This window comes from Carassius carassius, chromosome 40 (genome assembly GCF_963082965.1).
Source record: "Carassius carassius chromosome 40, fCarCar2.1, whole genome shotgun sequence".
NCBI lineage: Eukaryota > Metazoa > Chordata > Actinopteri > Cypriniformes > Cyprinidae > Carassius > Carassius carassius.
Window position 1 is genome coordinate 20,480,947 of NC_081794.1, and position 11,940 is coordinate 20,492,886.

Here is an 11,940-nt window from a genome sequence, read left to right on the forward strand (position 1 = left end):
AATAAATTTAAGAGCTGTTAATTGCATTACAGAGATAACAAAAAATAACTAGGCCTAATAATCAGTTTAAATGAACAAGAAAACAAACAACAAAACATTCTATTAGATTGGCTACCCGGTGCTCTAAACAGTATTATATTTAGAGTAATGAGTTTTACAATGGCCTTTACACAGACCAAAGAAAACTATGCAAAACATAAGCATTAAGAATGGACTATTGTCTATATGTTCTGTTCTTGGAATGCAGATGATCTGTCACAGGTAACACACCGCCCTCTAGTGCTGGAGGCTGAGATTCAAACGACCTATAAAACAACCATCAGTGCGTGCGCACGTTGCGTAACTACGTGAATGAACGTCAACATGGCCATGGCTGAATCCATGAGAGCAGCTACCTGGAGTTGATGTGGCACTGAAGAGCAGCGGCGGCAGTAAACTTGAGCTTAATAAAATCACATTAATTTTTTAGATTAAGGTATGTAAAATGACATTTACACGATACCGCTTTACTCATTTGTTTTGCATTAGAAATGTCACGCTAGGCCAATTTAATCTTCCTTGCATCAGCCAACGTGTTTCTAAAGAAAGTTTACAGAGAAAAAGTATTCTTTTTTTTATCTTTAATGGCTGTTAGTATTGATTTGTTAGTTCGTTTGTTATGGTGCTGTGGTAAGTGTTGGTTTTCATGAAAACTGTTTTTAGTAGCCTATTGCTAAATATATATTTACGCACAGCATGCATTTAAATCGTATACAATATAAATAATGCCTACTCATTATTAAATGGATTCATGTAACAAAAACATCCAAATCTGGCAACTATTGTTTTCTTATACGTTTTGCACAGTGATGAGACTTGCTGAACTGAATGTAACGTGAGCTCAGTTGGATGTAGATTTAGCTTTTGTTTACATTTACACCAAGCTAAATAAACTATTATCATGTATGATCTCACATAATATCTTAAATAATTTATTTATGTCGGGAACTAGCCTGAAAGATCTAACTACATTGATTTGATCAACTGCATTCTGATATAAATATATGCTTTATATTTCAGTTATTCAAATCAGGTCACCATGTATCTCCAGAAGATTTTCTCCTGTTCTCAGCTGTTAGCGAGACCAAATGCTCTGCAAACATTCAAAAGAGCTGCTTCACAAGGCAAAAGTACGTTTTTATGTTTTTCAGTAAGTTGTATCACATACCTTGTGAAAAAAAGAAAAATATGCAGGGTACTATAAAGAAAAGTTTATGGATTGTGAAACTGATCTATATCAGAGTGGATACTGTTCAGTATATTCTTATTAAAATCAGAGCTTTAAATATGGAGATGCAATAAGTTGTTTCCATTCATGATGTTTCCTCTTAATTCACAGCATGTCTGTCTCTCTCGTGTCTCTCTCATTCACTGGGTCGGTGCTCCTCTTTGAGTTCTGTCCTGTCAGCGTTTGGCTGTGCTGTCTGACTTTGCTGATGTGGCACCTTTTACTGTGTTATTTTCTTTCATAAAGAATGTGGCAAGGTTTTGGTGGGCGCTGAACTTCGTAAGCTCACAGCTTTGTAAATGGCCTGTCCCAGATTTCTGTTCACTTAATCTGTTTGCTTTACAGATCAAATTTTGTCTGCATTGACATTAGTTATTGATGAATTTTGTATAATAAGACCAGTGCTATTTCATAAGTAAATATAATCAATATAAATTAAAAAAAATATATATATATTTTCTTTAAATCAAGTTATTCCATTATAGATTGTAAGAACATGCATTGATGAATTTTGTGGGGAGTAGCATAGGGTTCATTTGTTTACATTTATGCATATTCAAAGATTCTGACTGTATAAGCGATCAATGGAAGCAATTTGTCACAGAGCTAATTAATGTACTTTTATATTATTCAGTGCCATTTGTTACATTATGGACATGCTCTTCATACTTCCTGTTTTCTCTGCTTGTCTTTTACCATTTCCCTTCATATCCATCCTCTCCTCATTATCCTATTCATCTGTGATACAGTCAGTGCACACTAACACGGTCCATTTGTCCATCACTCACTGGCTTTCCTGCATGGCATGCTCCTCATTGGGTGCTTTCCCGGCTCTCTCTCCATGCAGATCCCTCTTCCTCCACATTTCTCACACTCCATGCTGTGCGTCAGTGGAGTAACGTGCCTTTTTTTACAGTGCCGTTGGCACGGGCGCATGGTAAGTCATTTGCCCACCGCAGTGATCTGCGCCAGGCCAAGAGAATCCTCGTCAAGTTGGGGAGTGCTGTTGTAACCCGCGGCGACGAGTGCGGCCTCGCTTTGGGCCGACTCGCTTCAATTGTAGAACAGGTAAAGATGATAAAAGCTTAACGATTTGCACTTAAATAAAAAGTTATACTAACAAATCGTGATGCTTTAAAAAAAAAATGGCACATTATAACTCTTTATTTATGCATTTTGATTGATTAAGGTGGCCATGCTTCAGAATCAGGGCAGAGAGATGATGATTGTGACCAGTGGTGCTGTAGCATTCGGAAAACAAAGGCTGAGGCACGAAATTCTTCTCTCACAGAGTGTCAGACAAGCACTTCACTCAGGCCAGAATCAGCTCAAAGATATGGTGAGGACATATACATTTGTTAACAGTATTTTTGGTTCAAAAATAAAAAAGGATAATATTACATTAAAGGGATAGTAATTAAAAAATTACAATTGTCATCAGTTACTCTCCCTTGTGTCGTGTATATATACGTGTGTGTGTGTATATATATATATATATATATATGGAACGGTTCAGCATTATCGTTATATCGGTATAACAGCCTATTTACATAAAATGTATATAAATATAAGTTGTCACTCTATATCTCCCAATAAGCCAGTTCTATCAAACCTTTACAATTAATCCAGAATGTGGCAGAAAGATTAATTTTTAATGAGCCAAAAAGAATGCACATCACACCTCTGTTTATCAATCACTTTTTATGAACAGATTTAATGTAGGCTTTAATTCACATATAAACATTGATCAAAGCACATACATGGAGCACATCAAATATGAGAAACAATCCTTATTGGTTCCTGTGCAGCAACCAAGCATTTTTCAGCAGAGTAAACCAATCTTTTAACTTGAAAAAATATTAAGAAGCTTATGTTGGATGTGTTTTCTTTGTCAGTCATTACCAGTTCTAGAGGCGAGAGCGTGTGCCGCTGCGGGACAAAGTGGACTTATGGCTCTGTATGAGGCTATGTTCACTCAATACAGCACCTGTACTGCCCAGGTACACACAGACACTAACATATGCATGCTGAAGCTACAAGATGCACTCTTATTCATATTTTCTTTTTTTGTTGCTTCAGATCCTTGTAACAAACCTGGACTTCCACGACGACCAGAAAAGACGGAACTTAAACAGCACTCTGCATGAGCTGCTGCGTATGAACATCGTGCCGATCATCAACACCAACGACGCTGTGGTGCCTCCCCCAGAACCCAACAGTGACCTACAGGGGGTAAATGTGGGTATTGGGAGAGAGAGAGAGAGAGTCTGCCCAGCAGCCTTGCCACCCTTCCTCTTCCTTTTGGAACTGCATGCTGGGAGGGGCCTTTACAGATGCATGCTGGGAGTCAGAGCAATCCAGAGGCTTGATCTTTGTCTCCTGCACTGTTGCAGCCTGAGGGTTTTTTCCATTCCTGTAGAAACTGGAAAGAAATTAACATTCTGTCGCTTACTTTCTGGGCTCATTTATGCTTGCTCTGTTTTGCACTCGCTGTGGCTTCAAATGTGGTTTCATGTGGAATTCTGCCTTTTCATGGACTAGACAGTCATTCATCACACCCATTTTAATGCCATAGTTAAGAGATAAATGCTCATGGGAGCATAAAATATAGGGCTGATATCTGCCTTTGTGGGTTTTAAAAGACAAGGGCCGATTTCTCTCATTTGAGTAATTTTTGAGACTCTTTTCTCTTTTTCATACTGCAGGTTATCAGTATCAAGGATAACGATAGTCTTGCAGCGCGGCTTGCCGTGGAGATGAGGGCAGATCTTCTCATCGCTCTCTCTGATGTAGAAGGTGAGAGATTTCAGTTTTAATATCAATCAGTGAATACATAAGTACCATAAGTTACTAAATGTATATTAAAAACAACTACAGGAAAAGTTTAAAGACTGATTGTCACTCTTTTTGATGCAGTCTAAAGCTTTCCATAGTAAATAGTGACATGCTTTTAATATTTGAGTAAAATAATAATTACAACCCGAATTCCGGAAAAGTTGGGACGTTTTTTAAATTTTAATAAAATGAAAACTAAAAGACTTTCAAATCACATGAGCCAATATTTTATTCACAATAGAACATAGATAACATAGCAAATGTTTAAACTGAGAAAGTTTACAATTTTATGCACAAAATGAGCTCATTTCAATTTTGATTTCTGCTACAGGTCTCAAAATAGTTGGGACGGGGCATGTTTACCATGGTGTAGCATCTCCTTTTCTTTTCAAAACAGTTTGAAGACGTCTGGGCATTGAGGCTATGAGTTGCTGGAGTTTTGCTGTTGGAATTTGGTCCCATTCTTGCCTTATATAGATTTCCAGCTGCTGAAGAGTTCGTGGTCGTCTTTGACGTATTTTTCGTTTAATAATGCGCCAAATGTTCTCTATAGGTGAAAGATCTGGACTGCAGGCAGGCCAGGTTAGCACCCGGACTCTTCTACAACGAAGCCATGCTGTTGTTATAGCTGCAGTATGTGGTTTTGCTTTGTCCTGCTGAAATAAACAAGGCCTTCCCTGAAATAGACGTTGTTTGGAGGGAAGCATATGTTGCTCTAAAACCTTTATATACCTTTCAGCATTCACAGAGCCTTCCAAAACATGCAAGCTGCCCATACCGTATGCACTTATGCACCCCCATACCATCAGAGATGCTGGCTTTTGAACTGAACGCTGATAACATGCTGGAAGGTCTCCCTCCTCTTTAGCCCGGAGGACACGGCGTCCGTGATTTCCAACATGAATGTCAAATTTGGACTCGTCTGACCATAAAACACTATTCCACTTTGAAATAGTCCATTTTAAATGAGCCTTGGCCCACAGGACACGACGGCGCTTCTGGACCATGTTCACATATGGCTTCCTTTTTGCATGATAGAGCTTTAGTTGGCATCTGCTGATGGCACGGCGGATTGTGTTTACCGACAGTGGTTTCTGAAAGTATTCCTGGGCCCATTTAGTAATGTCATTGACACAATCATGCCGATGAGTGATGCAGTGTCGTCTGAGAGCCCGAAGACCACGGGCATCCAATAAAGGTCTCCGGCCTTGTCCCTTACGCACAGAGATTTCTCCAGTTTCTCTGAATCTTTTGATGATGTTATGCACTGTAGATGATGAGATTTGCAAAGCCTTTGCAATTTGACGTTGAGGAACATTGTTTTTGAAGTTTTCCACAATTTTTTTACGCAGTCTTTCACAGATTGGAGAGCCTCTGCCCATCTTTACTTCTGAGATACTCTGCTTCTCTAAGACAAAGCTTTTATAGCTAATCATGTTACAGACCTGATATCAATTAACTTAATTAATCACTAGATGTTCTACCAGCTGAATCTTTTCAAAACTGCTTGCTTTTTTAGCCATTTGTTGCCCCCGTGCCAACTTTTTTGAGACCTGTAGCAGGCATTAAATTTTAAATGAGCTAATTAAGTGGATAAAAGTGTAAAATTTCTCAGTTTAAACATTTGCTACGTTATCTATGTTCTATTGTGAATAAAATATTGGCTCATGTGATTTGAAATTCCTTTAGTTTTCATTTTATTAAAATTTAAAAAACGTCCCAACTTTTCCGGAATTCGGGTTGTATACTCAAGCCATTTTACTTACCTTTCTCACACTTTACAGGCCTTTACGACAGCCCACCAGGGTCAGACGATGCCAAGCTCCTGGACACATTTTACCCTGGGGACCAACATTCCATAACCTATGGCACAAAGTCCAGGGTTGGCATTGGAGGAATGGAAGCTAAGGTTGATTACAGAAAAATTATCTGAGATATTCACTCGCACTATATAGCTTTTGTTAGGATCTTTAACTAAAACTGACAGTCTGTGTTTAATAAACTTTAGGTTAAAGCTGCTCTATGGGCTCTCCAAGGTGGGACGTCCGTTGTCATTGCTAACGGCACACACCCCAAAGTCACAGGTCATGTGATCACTGACATTGTTGAGGGCAAGAAAGTAGGAACCTTCTTCTCAGAGGTCAAGCCAGCTGGTGAGTTACCACATGTTCTACTGATTCAGTTTTATTTTTCTTCTAATGTGATTCATTTATCTCTGTTTGTTGAAAGACCTCAGATGCCACTTTTCTTCATCCACAGGTCCCACGGTCGAGCAGCAGACAGAAATGGCTCGCTCTGCTGGGAGGACTCTTGCTTCCCTTGAACCAGAGCAGGTTAGCTCAACTTTTAAACCACTATTTTAAATGACTATCTGGAATCATCTGCACAGAAACAGTAGAATCATTATATTTAGAAAAAGGAATATTCTGGGTTATTTTCATCTTAACATGTTTAGACAGCGTCTGTGTCATATCAATCTGTTTGTCCACAGAGAAGTGACATCATCTGTGCATTTGCTGATCTCCTTACTGAGAGGAAAGACGAAATCTTATCTGCCAACAAAAAGGACATGGAGCATGCTGTCAGCACAGGTATCAGGAATTAATTGCAACTCTCCAGACCATGTGCAAACCAGACCATTTTCCCCCCCACTGAAACAGTGTATCACAAAGGAGTTATTGTTTTTATTTTTTTGGCGCACTCGATCTCAATCTGTTATGTTACAGGTCATCTGTCTCCGGCCATGCTGAAGCGACTCAGTTTATCATCATCTAAACTGAACAGTCTATCCATTGGCCTGCGTCAGATAGCAGTGTCCTCTCAGGACAGCGTTGGCAGGGTTCTGCGCAGGACTCGTGTGGCAAACAACCTGGAGCTGGAGCAGATCACTGTCCCCATAGGAGTACTGCTGGTCATCTTTGAGTCACGACCAGACTGCCTTCCTCAGGTCAGGTGCACAAAATGCATGCATCTACATAAATAGTGTAACTTTTGGCTCATTGTTTTAGTTTTCCTGTATGTGAGCATTTTTATGTTTGGGCCAGTGGGTGGTGGTTAATGATCTGGGCTGTAAACGGAAAGGTTGTAGATTCTAATGTGTCTGTGTACTTTAAGTCACTTTGTGTAAACATCTGCTAAATGTCTACATTGTTTACTTTTTTTTTTTTTAATCCCAACAGGTTTCTGCTTTAGCCATTGCCAGTGGAAATGCACTTTTGTTGAAAGGTGGCAAAGAGGCGGCCAACACGAATCGCATCCTGCATGAACTTGCCCAGGAGGCTCTGTCCATCCATGGAGTCAAAGATGCCATCCAGCTGGTAAATAAAGTTTACCAGAAATTTATTTGATCAGAACTCCAGGTAAATATAGCAATATTGTGAAGTATTATTACAATTTAATTTGTAAGTCTTCATTGATAAATTTAATGCATCTTTGCTGCATGAAATTAATAACTAAAAAAAAAAAAAAAAAAAACTTTTGTTTGGTTGTGCATGTGTGTATATGTAGTCACCTAACCGATGTGATATGTGGCAGGTGAGCACGCGTGAAGAGGTGGAGGATCTGTGCCGTCTGGAGAAGATGATTGATTTGATCATTCCTCGTGGCTCCTCTCAGCTAGTCAGAGATATTCAGCGTGCGGCGAAGGGCATCCCTGTTCTTGGCCATAGTGAGGGGATCTGCCATGTATATGTGGACCATGAGGCCAGTGTTGACAAAGCCATCAAGATCAGTAAGACTGCTAGTGAAGATTTCTGAATGTAGATATTTTTTATTTCCACATAGGTGCGCTCCATGAACAACCATTGTGCTTTATAATGGTTTAAATTACACTGGTTATGTTTTATCTCTCTAGTCCGAGACTCCAAATGCGACTACCCTGCTGCTTGTAATGCCATGGAAACCCTGCTGGTGCATCGAGAACTTCTCAGGACCCCATTGTTTGATCAGATAATCGACATGCTGAGGACCGAACATGTAAGACCGCATATATATTCACAGTGTGTCATTCATACTTAATTAGGCTTACACTCTGAGGACTGTAACCAAATCTGTCTTTGGTCTAGAAAAAATAATAATATAGTGTTTCTATTGAAACTGCTTTCTGCCTCAGGGTAAAATAAAATGCAAATGCATACCATTACTTCAAAAGTTTGGGGTTGAAGATTATAAAAAAATGTTTTTGAAAGAAGTCTCTTTCTCACCAAGGCTGTATCTATTTAAACAAAAATAAAGTAAAACAGTACAAATGTGGTTTTAAAGTAACTTTCCTATTTTGATATATTTTAAAATTTGAAATTAATTAAACTTGATAAAATTCATGTTTCAGTAGCCATCACTCCAGTCTTCAGTGTCACATGAATCTTCAGAGCTTATGCTATTTTGATGCTCAAGAAAATATCATTTTTTTTTTCCCCCTCATATACTTCTGTATATTTTAAAATAATACTCTGTGTTTGTAATTATTGGTGATTTGACCTTTGTAGGTGAAGATCCATGCTGGCCCCAAGTTTGCATCTTATCTGACCTTTAGTCCGTCAGAGGTGAAGTCTCTGCGCACTGAGTACGGGGATCTGGAGTGCTGTATCGAGGTTGTGGACAGTATGCAGGAGGCTGTTGATCACATTCATAAATATGGCAGTTCCCACACTGATGTTATTGTCACTGAAAATGGTAAGACTGCCCTATAGTGGTGGATAATCGTGTATCATAAATCTAGGCAATTTGTGTTAACATTAGTTGCAAGCTGTGTTATTGTTGAAGTATTTAGGTGCTGTAATAAAATAAAATAAAAGACACGCTTTACCTTTAAATGCTACTTTGAACACAAAAAAAGCAGTTGTGTAGTGCCATTTAGTGGGAAGATTGATATTGCTTTCAAACATTGATTTTTTTTTTTTTTTTTTTCATTAATTCATTCATCTTTAACATAATCTGTGTAGAGGACACAGCAGAGCAGTTTCTTCAGCAATTAGATAGTGCCTGTGTCTTTTGGAACGCCAGCTCACGGTTCGCTGACGGATATCGGTTTGGTCTCGGTAGGTGTCTTTTTCTTCTTTTTTTTTCCCCATGAACTTATTTAAATTTTTCCCTTTTAATCTCATAATGACCCTGTGGTGCTTTGTAGGTGCGGAGGTTGGCATCAGCACGGCCCGTATTCATGCCCGTGGGCCTGTGGGGTTAGACGGGCTTCTCACTACCAAATGGGTTTTACGGGGCGAGGGCCACACAGCTGCAGATTTCTCTGAGCATGGCAGCATGACGTATCTGCACGAGAATCTTCCGGTGGCACAGGTTCTTCCTGGACGAAGGACCACCAGCTAGAGTCATGAAATAAAAGCATCTACAATCAAGAATCAAAAACATCTGAAGTAAAAGCTCACTCACTTTAAACCTGTTTCAAAACTCCCATCAGGCAGTGTGTTTGGAGTAAGTATGAATACATGGGAAATCATCTGTGGATCGAGAGCTGTTCAGTGAGCTCATACATTTAAATTTTTCCAAATGCACATATTTTAGTCAAGTGTGTCTTGTTCTCCGAAAAAACCTGTTGAGCTTGCTGTATAACTACAGAGACGTCAAGGAATTTTGCTTAAAGCCGTGGTCCATCTTATTGTTTTTGTCATTTGTGCATTGTATTATGTTATTTTGAGTAGAAAAATGTGGTAAAAAATAATGACCGCTTCACTCCGGTAAAAAAAAGAGGCCTCCCCGAACTGCCCATGTTATATATTTGTCATATTTAATGTGTGGAAAATGCAATAGGGATTCTGAAATGAACATTTCTGAGCACTGTTTTGAGCATTAAAAATAATTTGTGTACACATAACAACTTAAGCTTTAATGGGTAAATTATTATTATTTTTTTTCATTTGACATAGTGCTAGTCATATACAGTCCAAAATAAGAAAACCAATTAATTGAAAAGGAAAACTAGTATTTTCATGCTGCTCTGTCTGTATGGGTTTTTTTATTATTGAAAAGAAAACCGTAAAACTATTTTCCTGTGCATTACCTCCCTCATTTTGCATTTTTTAAATTTATGCTCACTGCTTTTTTAATCATGAATAATGTGCAGACCTGTATACATTTCTGTGCTGCTGCTGTAAAATTCTTTGTAGCTTTTGTCCTGAACTGCTTCAAAAATACCTTGTTATCTGTACTTTAAAGTGCTGTAGTGCTCAACAAAATAGTGATGCTTAATAGTATGAAAGGTATTCTGAAAATGTTCACATTTTTTGTATGTAGAATAAATTTCTTTCTTTTTTTTTGTACTTTTGAAATCCTTCTGGGTATATCCGATGCCTCTGACAAAGACCTAAAAGTTGAATTTGTACCTGAAAAGATGTTTGGAGAAGGATTTAGGGAGGAAACCGACAAGTATTGGGGCCATTTTGAACTTGATTAAATATCTTTATTAAGTACAGTTCAGTGTGGAAAACATCAAGAGGCTGTTCTGTAGGGAGATAGAGACTTGCCAAGCACTAAGTGGGACACGGAAGAGTGAAAACAATACTACAGAGGATTAATTATGTTGCTATTAGGAAAGAAGAGACTGCGAGAAGACTGAGGCTTGCCATGAAAGTGCCAGTGCCTTTTGACTCACAACTTCTTTTTATTCTCCAAAATGTGCGGTTTACGCTCAATGAGCCTTCATCAGAAACTCAAAAGATCCAGAGATGAAGAGAAACGAAGTCTCATTCATCTCTTATTGTGATCCAACTTTACTGCCTAAGATCTGTGATCAATGACTGTTTGGATGAAAGGGGTTAAAAAATGCTTAAATGAGGAGAATGTTACTGCCAAATCAGGAGACGGAAATACAGGTGCAGTTGTATAAGAAGCTAAATTATAACTAACATGCGAAACAGAGGTTGCAATGCTGATATTCAAAAATGCTGACCCTAAAACTCTGCTTTAAGATGTATTTTGTCAGTGCAGTTTTATGTTAAATTATGACTGCTTAATTCTTATTTTGTTACTACTGTACATCAACCTGCACGCAATATTTACATGTCTGACAGTTATGGATGTGAAAGTTAAAAGAGCCGGTCTTGTGGCAAGCCATCGGACTTTCACAGTCAGTACATCTTTGATTGAACATTACTTGAGGCCAAAACTCATATTTCTTTTGCTTCCTTGATCTTTAGAGACTCAAATGTGCTCCCTGCAGAGCTTAATCTTTTCAAATCAATAATTAATGGTCAAAGTTATTTATTCATTTGTATCTTTGCCAATTATGGGCTTCTAATTAACAATTTCAATTATTGATATTTATCTCTGAAAGAGATTGGTATCCATACCTTATGAAAAATACATGAGCTGAGATATGAACTTGGTTTTGTTTTGTGTTCTGAGAGAGCCGCATGCTCGGGGCTAAGACAAGGCCACTTTGACTTTTCCTCTTGAGTTTGCGTTGCCCTCTGATGTGTTGCTAATATGGGGCCTCTTTCAAGGGCCCAAAGCATCTGCTAGACATCATGTGATCTTATAAAAGTCTTCTGCTCTACCATCCTCAGATACCCCCTTTTTTGTTCTTTAATAACTAAATTCAAAGAACAAGCGGTTTCCTTAATAATTTTCTTTTGTCTCTCAGGCATGAGATGACGTCATGTGTTATCAAGCCGATGGACACATCTTTCATGCAACAACATTTTGACATGTTTCATTCAAGATTTCTGTGGGGTTTAAAATGGTCTTTAAAAGTCGTAGTTTGCCCTTTTTACAACAAATAAATTCGTAAAATCATGGCATTAGATGTTGCATGAAATGCATAATCAGAAGTTACCTTAAAAGTGGTTACTTATTTTAGTTTAAAGACTAAATTCTCCATAAAACTT

General features: G+C 38.4%; 1 protein-coding gene across 3 annotated transcripts; it reads left to right on the plus strand.

The window, feature by feature from the left end:
• Positions 1–368: 368 nt before the first annotated feature.
• Positions 369–10,370, plus strand: aldh18a1 (aldehyde dehydrogenase 18 family, member A1). Of its 3 annotated transcripts, none has more exons than XM_059532494.1 (18): positions 369–475; positions 1,060–1,169; positions 2,115–2,335; positions 2,457–2,606; positions 3,163–3,267; positions 3,347–3,505; positions 3,973–4,063; positions 5,887–6,011; positions 6,111–6,255; positions 6,362–6,435; positions 6,594–6,693; positions 6,829–7,049; positions 7,282–7,419; positions 7,637–7,832; positions 7,956–8,077; positions 8,587–8,773; positions 9,043–9,138; positions 9,228–10,370. In XM_059532494.1, exons 2-18 carry the CDS (start codon positions 1,079–1,081, stop codon positions 9,422–9,424), a joined length of 2,418 nt encoding a protein of 805 aa, XP_059388477.1. In that variant the 5' UTR covers positions 369–475; positions 1,060–1,078; the 3' UTR covers positions 9,425–10,370. The 3 variants fall into 3 exon arrangements, with proteins under 3 accessions (XP_059388477.1, XP_059388478.1, XP_059388479.1); XM_059532495.1 differs by having other exon boundaries at positions 3,347–3,499; XM_059532496.1 differs by having other exon boundaries at positions 2,184–2,335.
• Positions 10,371–11,940: the final 1,570 nt, after the last annotated feature.